Source organism: Erinaceus europaeus, chromosome 15 (genome assembly GCF_950295315.1).
Source record: "Erinaceus europaeus chromosome 15, mEriEur2.1, whole genome shotgun sequence".
Taxonomy (NCBI): Eukaryota; Metazoa; Chordata; class Mammalia; order Eulipotyphla; family Erinaceidae; genus Erinaceus; species Erinaceus europaeus.
Genome location: NC_080176.1, coordinates 46,077,788 through 46,092,212, shown reverse-complemented (window position 1 = coordinate 46,092,212; position 14,425 = coordinate 46,077,788). Strand labels below are relative to the sequence as shown.

The 14,425-nt window shown below is 37.7% G+C and overlaps 1 protein-coding gene across 6 annotated transcripts in view; it reads left to right on the top strand.

Annotated features, from left to right (window-relative positions):
* Nucleotides 1–14,425, top strand: part of TRAPPC8 (trafficking protein particle complex subunit 8) — a 99,562-nt gene that overhangs the window by 43,590 nt on the left and 41,547 nt on the right. For all 6 annotated transcript variants that reach the window (XM_060173662.1, XM_060173665.1, XM_060173663.1 and 3 more), the window contains 2 exons: nt 5,933–6,064; nt 11,313–11,537. In XM_060173662.1, coding sequence (XP_060029645.1) covers nt 5,933–6,064; nt 11,313–11,537 — 357 coding nt within the window. The remainder of the gene's footprint in view (nt 1–5,932; nt 6,065–11,312; nt 11,538–14,425) is intronic.

Sequence of the window (14,425 nt, the reverse complement as noted above, 5' to 3'; positions counted from 1 at the left end):
ATATTTGCCTAATCGTAACAGAACTAGAGGAGATTTAGAATAAAATTAATTTAGAGTAAATAACAGAATTAGTGGAGATTTAGAATAAATTATTAAATATGTTTTCTTGTTTTTCTAATACACTGATGGCAGTTATTCTCTTTTAGGGCTATTTGTTTCAAAACAAGGTTTTTGTTACTTTTGGTGTCACTATCAGGGATAGTATCTACCAAAAACCAAAACTGCAATAATTTATAAATGTAGATGTTTGACAATGGAAATTGATTCTTTCTGGGGCCAGGTGGTGGCACACACCTAGTTAAATGCACACACTATAGTGTGTAAAGACCTAGGTTCAAGCCCCTGGCCCCCCACACACACACCTGCAAGGGGAAAGCTTCATGATTGGTGAAGCAGGGATGCATCTGTCTCTGTCTCTTCCCCTCTCTATCTCCCCATCCCCTCTCAGTTTCTGTCTTTATACAATAATAAATTTAAAAAATAAAATAAATAAATTTATTCTCTAATGATATTACAGCATGAAAGTGTCAAATTTTGTTTCAATATAAAAATATATTCAAGATATTGTCAACATAATGTCATGAGTTTCTAGGTCTTTCCTGAGTTATTCAGTCCTTGTGTTTTAAATTTGAGAAGGCTGAGTGTTTATCGTTCTCTTTATTAACTTAGAAGTACATTACAATCAGTTACACACCATCAGAAATACCTAAGACCTATTATTTATTTTAATCAGAATGCCCAGGATTGCTGTTCATTCAAATTTTACAGTTTAATGAATCTTTATAATACAAAAATGTACGGGGGGCTAGGTGTTGGTGCACCTGGTTCAGTCAGTGCATGAGGACTTAGGTTCAAGCCCCTTGTCCCCACCATGCAGGGGGGACACTTCATAGTGGTGAAGCAGGGGTCAGGTGGCTCTCTGTCTCCCCCCCACCTTCCCTTCCCTCTCAATTTCTCTCTGTCTCTATTCCAATAATAAGTAAAATTTTAAAAATACGTAATATATTTTTCTGCATGTGCATACATGTGGCTGTGTTAAGAATAAACCTACAGTACTCATAGTAATTCCAAAAAAATCTTAAAATAGTATTGAGAACTCTAAAATTCTGAAATAGACCATGTAACTGATGTAAACAGAAGATATAAGTGTGGTCAGTGCTCTGTGTACTATAAGGCTACAGAAATTAGGGTCCAAAAAGATTACCCACCGGGTAGGACATATGCTTCCCACCTGCAGGTGGGGTTGTTTCACAGGTGGGGAAACAGGTCTACAGGTGACTTTCTCTCCTCCTCTCTGTCTTGCCCTCCTCTCTGCATTTCTCTCTGTCCTATCTAACAACGACATCAGTAACAACAACAATAATAACTACAACAATCAAAAACAAGGGCAACAAAAGGGAAAATAAATAAATATAAAATTAAAAAGTATTTTATTTTATTTTCAAAAAGATGCAGAGAGAGACAGATTGCAGAGCACCGCTCAACTCTGGTTTATGGTGGTGTGGGGGGGTTGAACCTGGACTTTGGAGCCTCAGGCATGAGAGTCTGTTTGCATAACCATTATGCTGTCTACCCCACCCAGGTTTAAAATTTTTTAAAGCTGTTTTAATGGGAAGTAGAGAATAATTCCAGAGAATGGTGCAGATGTCCCTGGTAGACGCTGGACAGGGGACCTGGGACCTCAGGCATGAGAGACCTGTACTCTCCTGCTGTTATCTCCACAGCCCTGAGATTTTGATGAGTTCTTTTTAATTGGGGCAGTCCTTTGCCAGTGTTAGTACTAACCAAGACAGTGGTCATTCATATTATTCCAAATCATCTAAAATAAACATTTATCTTACAGTGTTTTTCAAATCTGGTATTTAAGTGTTAAAAAAAATATGGAGTAATGGAGTGGAATTTGAACTTGTGATAGGTGACAAATAAAATTAGTGGGGGGGTGTCTTAATTTATTCATTAAATAGTGTTTGTGACATGTTATTGTTGGGCCTAATTTATTAATGACATAGAATATATATTAATTGTGAAGCCAAGTGATTGGTTGAAAGAATCAAAACAGGGTACATTAAAAACCGAATGAAAACAGACTATTATCTGTTGATACATCTGATGATAAAACTGAGGGGTGGGAGACAGTGAGCAAGTAGAGAATTCAAGTGGCTTTTGGAGGGAGGATCTTGGCATTTAGATGGTGGGTGTAGTATGATAACATGTTTGAAGAGGCCTGAAAGCTTGTATTAAGCCACCCTTACCTCCATTAAATATTTAAAAAGCCTGTGTAATGCCAGAATGAAAACAAAAGCAAAAATTACAGGAGAACATTCAAGTAATTATATTGATGATTTTATAGTGGTTTCTAAGATTCAAAAATTCGAGGGGCATAGTTCTACACAGTTCCCACTTGCAGTAGTTTTTTTTTTTTAAAGGAATGATAATCTGCTCTCTTCTTGGTTTGTTTGTTTTTTTTTCCCCTGGAGTTGAGGCCTTGCACATCTGTGATTTTACCACTCGAGGCCATATTTTTTATTCAGATAGAGACAGACAGACAGACACTGAGTAGCACAGCATTTACCAGGTGGTGCTGACACATGGCACGGAATGCGAGCTAGCTGGTGAGCTCTCACTGCTCCCTACAGTAATAGATTGAGGCCATAGCAGTGAAGATGGTATTTCTCACTACTTAAAGATAAACTTTCTTGTCAAGTTGGGAAGGCACTATCTGTAAATGTCTGACAAAGCCCAGTATTGATTAAATATACAAAGGACTCTTAACAAGCTAGATAATCACAAAAGCCCATTCATAAAAGGGTATAAAGAGACAGTTCACAAAAAAAGAACGGAACTCTTAAACATTTGAAAAGATTAACAGCCATACTATCAGTGATAGTGAACAAAGTCATCTTTATAAAACAGGTAAACATTTAAAAGTTATTTTTGTCAGAGGAGAGTAGAAAGCATATACTATCTTACTTTGTTGACTAGAACATAGTACTTTTTTTTTTTTTAAAGATTTTATTTATTTATTTATTTATGAGAAAGATAGGAGGAGAGAGAAAGAACCAGACATCACTCTGGCACATGTGCTGCCAGGGATCAAACTCAGGACTTCATGCTTGAGAGTCTAAAGCCCTATTACTCTGCCACCTCCCGGACCACATAGTACTATTTTTTGATACTACTTTCTTGTTGCTACTTTTTTTGGTAACAGTGGCAATATTGATTGGAATTTGAAGTATGCAGAGCTTTTATGATGTCAGCGGTTCCACTAGAAATTTTAATAAAATATTTGTATAGTTACTCAAAATTTTTATAAAGACACTTTGTGAAGCATCTTTTGTAAAAAAACTGTGAAACAATATCTAGCCAATCAGCTGGAGACTGCATTAATCAATTATGGCATATAATAGAAATTTGACTTTTAATTTCTCCCCATTTTTTTATTTGTGATTAGTAGGTCATAAGACAGTAAAATTACAGTATATAGTTCCATACCACACTCACCACCAAAGTTGTGTCCCCACCCTACCACCTCCGCTAGATAACGACCATAGTGCTCATAAGTCTTAGAAATAGTTTGCTTCTGTTTTTTTCCATCCTCTATGTTCATGTGTATCAGTTCTTTAGATTCCGCATACACGTGTAACCATTTGGTAGTTGTCTTTCATCTCTTTCCTTATTTCTCTGAGCATAATCACACCCTCCTAAAGGTGTAACTTTAAAAGGAATGAGAAACAGATTTCTTGGATAGCTGTCCATGATATTAAATTCAAAAGGCAAAATACTCAGTATATTACCACTTACGTATAAAAATCATGTACATCTTCATAATAAAAGTATATATGACATGGCAGTATACATTTACCTATAAATATGGAATATAGGAGAGAAATGACTAATAACAAGTTACCTTAGGTATATCAGTTGAGGCAAGGAATGGGATATATGTTCTTTTTTTTTTTTCCTTTGCACATCATTATTTAAGAAAAAAAGGATCTGTGTTACATCATTTTTTCAGAAAGAAACTCCCCCCCTGAAACAGTAAAGAATATGAAAGTAAAGCACGTCTCTTAGCACTCTTCCAAGTAATTCAGTTACAAATGTTTTAGTTAAGAACTACTTGTCAATTTTATACTCCCAGTTTTTCTACTTACTGGTTTTTGGAAAAGAATAAAAATAAAATAGTTCATGAAAAAAAATCATCAAAACGTGTTATGACAGTATTGAAGTAGAGTATATCATTTATTGAATATACTCTAGGTTTCCTCAGATCTGTTCTAACACTAATATAATTTTATGATTGCTACAGATAGTTAAAAATGATGGTCTATGAACACTTTTTGATGTGTCTACAGTTTGTTGAAATTAATGCATTTAAAGTCAATGTTTTCTGTTTTCACTTTCCCTGGGGAAAATAATGGCAGCAGAACACATGGAAGGGCATGGTAAGTTCAGCTTAAAAATAGCTGAAAACCTAGAGAAAGTTTTGGTTAAAATGTTGTTGATACTTGGTCAACAACTTTCAGTACTTTCTCAATTATTTGTTAAGTGATGATAGTTCTTTCAGTTGAAAGGTGGTTTCTATGGGAAATGCTACAGAAGCAGTATATGGTTTTTATAGACATGTTTGTAAGAACTCAGTTGAAGCAGAAATTAATTTGACTTGGCCATTCACTAATTGCAAGTAGCAGGCAATAATTTTGAAGAGGATATCTTCTAGACTTTTTAATGGAAGCAGTTATTTTAACTTACTTGAACTACAGGAAAAGGAGAATAATTCCTTTTAACTATAGCAATATTGTTTAAAGGATGAAGTAGTATATTAGTTTTTCCATAATTGTGATTTTTTTCAATTCCCTCCTAACTCTCCTCTTTTGAATAGATGGAAGTATTCTATTGAATGCCAGAGATAGTTTATGGAAGAAATGAGATTTTGTGAATGTTTTTTTAAATATCCTTTTTCTGGTTCGTTTTTAATCAATGTACTGGTATTAAATTTAATTTTGGGGGAGCCAGTACACAGTTCCCCCAGTAGAGTGCACACACTTTACCAAGTGTGAAAACTTTGATTTGAACCCCAAGCCACTGTGTGGGAGGACCACGCAGAGAGAAAGCTTCATAAATAGTGAAGCAGTGCTGTGGTGTCCCTCTCCCTTCTTCCATCTTCTGTCTCTCCCTCTTTATATTTCATCTCATAACAGAGAAAAAAAAAATGTCTGCCAGAGTGATGGAATTGTGTAGGCATGAAGCTGCAGTGAAGCCCTGGTAGCAAATAAATAAATGTGAATTCTAAATTTATATAGCTTTTTCTTGTTTGAAAAGGGATTGCATTTCTCTGGAAATTTACTAACAGTCTGTTTTTTAGCCAAATACCTAACTTAATGAAAAGTAAAGAAATTATGGCACAGATTTTTTTATTAAATATTTATTTATGTATTTATTTATTCCCTTTTGTTGCCCTTGTTTTTTTATTGTTGTAGCTATTATTGTTGCTATTATTGATGTCGTCATTGCTGGATAGGACAGAAAGAAATGGAGAGAGGAGGGTAAGACAGAGACAGGGAGAGAGACAGACACCTGCAGACCTGCTTCACTGCCTGTGAAGCGACTCCCCTGCAGGTGGGGAGCTGGGGTTCCAACCTGGTTCCTTACACCACCAGCTTTGCACCACCTGCGCTTAACCAGCTGTGCTACCGCCTGACTCCTGGCACAGAGATTTTTATGGATTGAAAAGTAATTTGTCCCTATTAGAAGAAAGGGTCATTGCTGTTTGATTGCCACCCCCCCCCACCTTTAGGTGTTACAAAGTAAACATTAAATAAGTGATATACACTCTTTTAAGAAAGCCAACTAAAAAAAAAATTTTTTTTTTATCAATTATCTTTTCCATTCTAATTTTGTAAAACTAATGTTTTTTCTCTTAAACATTCACCAGGACTCTGATCTCCGAAGTGCACTTCTTTTGGAGCAGGCGGCACACTGCTTCATAAACATGAAGAGTCCCATGGTCAGAAAGTACGCGTTTCACATGATCCTGGCCGGCCATCGGTTTAGTAAAGCGGGGCAGGTGAGTGCATGTTCCCTACAGAGAGAGTGTTCTGTTACAAGTACGTAATTGATATCTGTTAGAATTTACTGTATATGCTCGTCATTTTTTCAGTTCTTGTTTCAGATTTTATCCTAAAAATGGAAAAATCTGTTTTGTTCTAAGGTAATATGCTGTGTTGGTAAGTGCATGGGATCTAGACCAACCTGGCTTTAAATCTTGACTTTATATTCATACATTGACTTTCATCAAGTAATTTTCCTCTGAACCTTAGTGCCTTTATTTAGAAAACAGATTTCTGCTCAGATTTTTGGAGGTTAAACAAAATGTTTTTTGTGAAGGTCAGATATATTGAATTCATTCAGACAGACTATTTAACTGTCTTAAATAGAACTTTTAACTCTCCCTACTTTACCCTAGTCTTAGGCCTTCCCTCAGAACGCCTTATGGTATTTACTGAATGATGAGTAGACATCTTCTGTCTCCTGTCCTTGGGAGTAGAAGTAGAGAGAAATATAGTTCCAATAATCATCTCTATATTTCATGCTTCTGCTAGGAACTTAGTGTTTACCCATAAAAGCAACATTATACCCCGCCCTCCCTTCCCACTCCGAGCGAAGACATCACACACGTACAGTTTCACTGCTCCCTGCCTGATTTTTTCATTTGGTAATAAGTGGGTGGGGGGAGAGACTGTAGCACAGGAGATTTCCCTGGCACCATGGTACTCCCTTGTGATGTCAGGGCTTGAAACTGAGCTGTGCTCAGGGCCAGGCAGGTGCTCTATCTGGTGAGCTATCTTTTACCCTTGGTCTTATCTCTTAAAAAAAGATTTATCTATCTTGGGAATTTTTTTTTTGCCACCAGGGTTATGTTGGGGACTCAGTGCCTACATCACGAATCCACTGCTCCTGGCTGCCTTTTTTTTTTTTTTTTTTTTTTTTTTGCATAGGTCAGAGAGAAATTGAAAGGGGAGGGGAAGATAGGGAGAGAGAAAGGTAGGCAGATGCAGACCTGCTTCACCACTTGTGAAGTGACCACCCTCTGCAGATGGGGAACTAGGGGTCATATCCGGATACTTGCACAGGTCCTTGTGCTTTGTGTTATTGTGTGCTTAACCAGGCGCACTACTGCCCAACCCCCAGGAATTTTTTTTTTTTTAATGTCGTAGAAAAAACAGCTTTTTAACATTGTGTTCTTTCCTCTACTTGTGGAAACTAAGACAACTTAGAATATATGTGATCTTATTTTATAGTAGATACAAAACTATAGAAACATTTTTAAAAGTTAATGTATCTTAATAATTGATGCTCCACATCCCCTCTAACACTTGTCTTTTTTTTTTTAATTTTTTATTTATAAAAAGAAACATTGAGTAAACCATAGAATAAGAGGGGTACAAATTCACACAATTTTCACCACCAGAACTCTGTATCCCATCCTCTTCCCCGATAGCTTTCCTATTCTTTAACCCTCTGGGAGTATGGACCCAAGGTCATTGTGGGATGCAGAAGGTTGAAGGTCTGGCTTCTGTAATTGCTTCCCTGCTGAACATGGGCATTGACAGGTCGATCCATACTCCCAGCTTGTCTCTCTCTTTCCCTAGTGGGGAAAGACTCTGGGGAAACAGAGCTCCAGGACACATTGGTGGGGTTGTCTGTCCAGGGAAGTCTGGTCGGCATCATGGTAGCATCTGGAACCTGGTAGTTGAAAAGAGAGTTAACATATAAAGCCAAACAAATTGTTGACCAATCATGGCTGGAATAGTGCAGATGAAGAGTTGGGGGCCCCTCCACTTTGTAGATAGCTATAGTAGGCATATTTTAGTTATATTCCAAAGGGCCTGTGGCTATACTAGTGTTTTTTGTTGTTTTCTTTTTGCCTGAGTCTGAAATCTGATATGCTGGTGGATCCCAGTTTTTGTCTGGGGAGAAGAAGAAGGACCAGAAAGCTGGATCAGGGAAGAGAGTTGCTCCCAAATATGGGAAAAGTGTATAAATATTGTTGACTGTGAACTCCATTGATTTGTTGTGATCTAGGGCCCATATTCAGCTTAGGAGCCTATGTGACCTCTGCATCCCTGTAGATCTGAGCTCACATTCTGTGGTCATGCGTAGGAACATTCCAAGCTGCCCCAATATTGGGACCCATCTTCCTCAGGTGTAGCATAGAGTATGTTGTCCAGCCTCCCTTCAGAGGATGGAACATTCTCTACCATTATTGATCCAAGTTGAGGGCAAGGTCCTATGGGGGCTCACAAAGGGGTCTATTGTGTAGTTCCTGATAGAGATGACCAGTAACGATGGGGAGAGGGATTTATTCGAGGTCTAGTTCCATCATGTCTGTTTGGGAATCTCAGGACTCCCTGTTTAGGGCCCCAGATGATGGGGTGGCCTGATAGTGACTAAAGAGTCATAGTTAAAGTATGCCAGTCGCTTGCCCTTATTCAGCTTTTGTAGTCCTTGCTTTGATGAGGTTAGCTTTGGAGTGAGTTGGAGAACTGTAATAGGAAGTAAGTGAGGAGGGTATCTAAGTCTAAGTAGACACTATTTCATTAGGAACTTGATACTGACTATTGTGTATTTTTGTTTTCAGGTGTATATTTTGCCCTAATTTATGCATACATTGAACATATGCTCTTTTTTTTTTCTTTTGCCTCCAGAGTTATTGCTGGTGCTCGGTGCCTGCACTACAAATCCACTGCTTCTGGAGGCTATTTTTCTCATTTTGTTCCCCTTGCTGTTGTACATATGCTCTGTCTTATGAGATCTGGTCTATATCTAGGTTTTGGGACTTTGTTAGGAAGTGAACCTCCTGGAATGGAATTAGAGAATACTGTGAAAGGAAAGATCTCATTGGAGTAATGAAGGTGAAGGGTTGACATTCCATGCCTGACAGCATGAAGCATGCTGAGGTGGTACTCTTTGTGTTGATTAGGTTGGGATCGGCAGATGCAATATCATTTGGTAAGAATTAAGAGAAGCATGCAGTAAAGTGAGCCCCACCCTAGAGGTTCCAGGACTGGGGGAAATATAGGCTCTATAGAGGAAGTGGGAGGTTCCTGCTGTCTTTGGGTTTAAGAAGACAATAGACAGGTATTTCCATAATAACATTATTTGGCAATTGGGTAACTTTGACATATCCCTTTGTTAGGATTTGCTGTATCATATACAACATCACCATAATTTATGTCCTTTGACATTATTTGGATATAGCTGTGCCACCGGTTGCTTCTGTTCTCCATGGTATAAGCTTTTAAGAGAGTCAACATATCAAAGATTCAGCGTATGTATTTAAAAGACTCAATCTGTGATTTATAAAGTTTGAGACATTCAATCTTTCCCCTCTCATATTAATGGAATAGTGATTTGTATGACTACAAATTGATAGGAGTGTGCATAAACACCATTCCCACCACCAAAAGACTGTGTCCCATCCCCCCAGCCCCCCCCCCCCCATGAAGCTGAACATCCACCCTCACCCTCATCCCAGGGTTTTTACTTTGGTGCCCTACTCCAAACTTGTTGTCATTTCTAATATATGACATCACATTTTAAAAAATATTTATATATTTTTATACTTATTATTGTTGATGATGTTGTTGGATAGGACATAGAGAAATGGAGAGAGGAGGGGAAGACAGAGTGGGGCAGAGAAAGATACCTGCAGACCTGCTTCACCACCTGTGAAGTGACTCCACTGCAGGTGGGGAGCCAGGGGCTTAAACTGAGATAGATCCTTAAGCTGGTCCTTGCGTTTTGTGCTACGTGTGCTTAACCTACTGCGTTACTGCCCAACTCCCCATTTATCACATTTAAATTTTTTTATATATATATATTTTCCCTTTTGTTGATCTTGTTTTGTTTTTTTTATTGTTGTATTAGTTGTTATTATTGATGTCGTTGTTAGGACAGAGAGAAGTGGAGAGAGGAGAGGAAGGCGGGGGGGGGGGGAAGATAGACATCTGCAGACCTGCTTCACTCCTTGTGAAGTGACTCCCCTGCAGGTGGGTAGCCGGGGGCTCGAACCGGTATCCTTATGCGGTTCCTTGCGCTTAGCGCCAGGTGTGCTTAACCCGCTGCACTACCACCCAAGTCCCCATTTATCATATTTTTAAAGTGGTATCTCATTGTTGTCTTTATGTTTCTCTGATAATCAGTGAATTTGAGTCTTTTTCATTTCTCTCAGCTATTTGGATCCCTTCTTTGGTTAAGGTCCTGTCATGTCCTTCCATTTAAAAATCTTCATTGAGTTTAGTGAGCTCTATATATTTTGGTTATTAACCTATCAGTCTCCTTTAAACAGAAGCATCCTGTCCAGAAGGATTCTTTTACTTTTGTGAACCTATCACTTTTGAAGATTATAGACCAATTATTTTATAAAGTTATTTCTCAATAAATGTTGTTTTCTGATATTTTCTCATGAAGAGATTCAACCTCAGTGTCTTTGTAGGAGTATTACAAAAAGAGAGACTATCCTTGCCATTTCATAATAGCAAGTTGTACATAGTTTTAATTTGTCTATTAATAAAAAAAATCTTTTCGTCTAAAAGCGAAACAGTCTGACTATGCATGATACCAGAGTTTGTAATCTATCCTGTGAAATGAATCTTCTCTGAAACAAAAGGCTTAGTGATGAGAATCCATCTCCTTGTTACTAAATCTTAATTCATCATAGAGGTTTGTCTTGACTTCAGAGGTTGCTAGTGACATGTAGTAAATGGCAGACATCTGCTCTAGTGTGACAGGATGTCGAATGGGTAAAATAAAGAATATCAAACCGATTGCCAAACAGAACAGTAGTTTTAAAGTGTGCATATACATATGTATGTGGACATAGTCTCCAAATATTCACACAGAGAGTTTGAGAACTCACGGTGTATTTCCGCTTAACCTAGTTAGTGTACAAGTCTTAACTGTAACTTGTAGAACTGACCATAGCAGAACAGAGATTGCATAAGAAAGCTCTCTGTTACAAGACAATCCCCTGTGACTCTATATGCTCTGTAAACTCACAGTTGCTTTTCCATGAAGTTATTATTCTTAATTTCTAAGGCCTCTTGACCTGCCAGAGCATCTGCTTGCTTTCCTCAGGACCTCATAGTTATAGTTGTATTAGCAAAAGGATTTTCATAAATGTTATATTTTTCTCTTCATCTTAGTCTTCATTAGAGGAAGAACCAGGTATCCGTATATCTTTGTATGCTTATCCCCCCCCCTTCGCTGAGAAATTTGGATTTTAATACTTCATTTTATTTGTTTTCTTATAGAAAAAGCATGCACTACGCTGCTATTGTCAAGCGATGCAAGTTTACAAAGGAAAAGGCTGGTCTCTTGCAGAGGATCACATCAACTTCACTATTGGTCGCCAGTCTTACACTCTTAGGCAAATGGACAATGCTGTGTCTGCCTTTAGACATATTTTAATCAATGAAAGTAAACAATCTGCTGCTCAACAAGGGGCCTTTCTCAGAGAATATCTTTATGTTTACAAGGTGAATACTTTTCAGAGTAGATATTTAAGCTATATTTATGACTATGATAGGTAATGTTTTTCAGAAGGAATTATATCTTGTACCATTTAGTTGTCTAATGAAGTGGCTTTATTAGAAGGTATGTAATTACCTGTCATAATGTAGTATGACAGGATAAATTTTATGCTTGTAGATCTGAGTTACATTGCTCTTCCATAGTTCTTAAGACAGTATTTTTTTCCATAGTTTTTAAGAGAGTATTTTAATATTCTAGTAAGTGCTTGATTTGTGTCTATCCTGGGAATCTTAAAGTTGCCACAAGTTTTCTAAACTGTTATGTTTGTTTCCCCTTAAATCTTAAGTGATTTTACATTGCATTGGCTTCTCTTACCATGCTTGGGAATTGTGTGTTTCTTCTCTCTGTAAAATGGGGAGATTTTAGGTTCCAGGTGGTGGTGGACCTGGTTGAGTGCACATGTTGTGGTGCACAAGGACCTCTGTTCAAGCCCCTGGTCCCCACCTTCAGGGGGAAAGCTTCATGAGTGGTGAAGCTGGTCTGCAGGTGTCTTTCTCTCTCCATATCTCCCCCCTCCTCTCTCAATTTCTTTCTGTCTCTCTCCAGTAATAAATAAATAAATAGATTAAAAAATAAGATGGGTATTGCCTGCCAGCTTCTAGGAAGCCAGCATCACTCTGATATCAAAAGCAGACAGGGACACAACCAAAAAAGAAAACTACAGACCAATATCTCTGATGAACATAGATGCGAAAATATTGAACAAATTCTAGCCAACCGGATACAGCAGTATATATATTAAAAAGATTGTTCATCATGACCAAGTGGGGTTTATCCCAGGCATGCAAGGTTGGTTTAATATACGTAAATCAATTAATGTCATCCACCACATCAACAAAAGCAAGACCAAGAACCACATGGTCATATCAATAGATGCAGAGAAAGCCTTTGACAAAATACAACATCCCTTTATGATCAAAACACTACAAAAAATGGGAATAGATGGAAAATTCCTGAAGATAGTGGAGTCTATATATAGCAAACCTATAGCCAACATCATACTCAATGTTAAAAAACTGGAAGCATTTCCCTTCAGATCAGCTGCTAGACAGGGCTGCCCACTATCGCCATTACTATTCAACATAGTGTTGGAAGTTCTTGCCATAGCAATCAGGCAGGAGCAAGGAACTAAAGGCATACAGATTGGAAGAGAAGAAGTCAAACTCTCCCTATTTGCAGATGACATGATAGTATACATAGAAAAACCTAAGGAATCCAGCAAGAAGCTTTTGGAAATCATCAGGCAATGCAGTAAGGTGTCAGGCTACAAAATTAACATTCAAAAGTCTGGTATTCCTCTATGCAAACACTAAGTTAGAAGAAATTGAAATTCAGAAATCAATTCCTTTTACTATAGCAACAAAAACAATAAAATATCTAGGAATAAACCTAACCAAAGAAGTGAAAGACTTGTATACTGAAAATTATGAGTCACTACTCTAGGAAATTGAAAAAGACAGCAAAGAAGTGGAAAGATATTCCATGTTCATGGGTTGGAAGAATTGACATCATCAAAATGAATATACTACCCAGACCCATCTACAAATTTAATGCTATCCCCATCAAGATCCCAAGCACATTTTTTAGGAGAATAGAACAAATGCTACAAATGTTTATCTAGAACCAGAAAAGACCTAGAATTGCCAAAACAATCTTGAGAAAAAAAGAACAGAACCGGAGGCATCACACTCCCAGATCTCAAACTGTATTATAGGGCCATTGTCATCAAAACTGCTTGGTACTGGAACATGAATAGAAACACTGACCAGTAGAATAGAATTGAGAGCCCAGAAGTGAGCCCCCACACCTATGGACATCTAATCTTTGACAAAGGGGCCCAGACTATTACATGGGGAAAGCAGAGTCTCTTCAACAAATGGTGTTGGAAACAATGGGTTGAAACATGCAGAAGAATGAAACTGAATCACTGTATTTCACCAAATACAAAAGTAAATTCCAAGTGGATCAATGACCTAGATGTTAGACCAGAAATTATCAGATACTTAGAGGAAAATATTGGCAGAACACTTTTCTGCTTAAATTTTAAAGACATCTTCAATAAAATGAATCGAATTACAAAGAAGACTAAGGCAAGTATAAACCTATGGGACTACATCAAATTAAAAAGCTTCTTCACAGCAAAAGAAACCACTTCCCAAACCAAGAGACCCCTTCCAGAATGGGAGAAGATCTTTACATGCCATACATCAGACAAGAGGTTAATATCCAACATATATAAAGAGCTTGCCAAACTCAACAACAAGACAACAAATAACCCCGTCCAAAAATGGGGGGAGGACATGAACAGAATATTCACCACAGAAGAGATCCAAAAGGCCGAGAAACACATGAAAAAATGCTCCAAGTCATTGATTGTCAGAGAAATGCAAATAAAGACAACAATGAGATATCACTTCACTCCTGTGAGAATGTCATACATCAGAAAAGGTAACAGCAGCAAATGCTGGAGATGCTGTGGGGTGAGAGGAACCCTCCTGCACTGCTGGTGGGAATGTCAATTGGTCCAACCTCTGTGGAGAACAGTCTGGAGAACTCTCAGAAGGCTAGAAATGGACCTACCCTATTATCCTGCAATTCCTCTCCTGGGGATATATCCTTTTTTTTTTTTTTTTTAATATTTTAATAAATTTAGATTCCTAAATTTGTTTTTAATTTTTAAAAATATTTTATTTATTTTATTTATTTATTTCCTTTTGTTGCCCTTGTTGTTTTATTGTTGTAGCTATTATTGTTGTTGTCGTCGTTGTTGGATAGGACAGAGAGAAACGGAGAGAGGAGGGCAATACAGAGGGGTAGAGAAAGATAGACACCT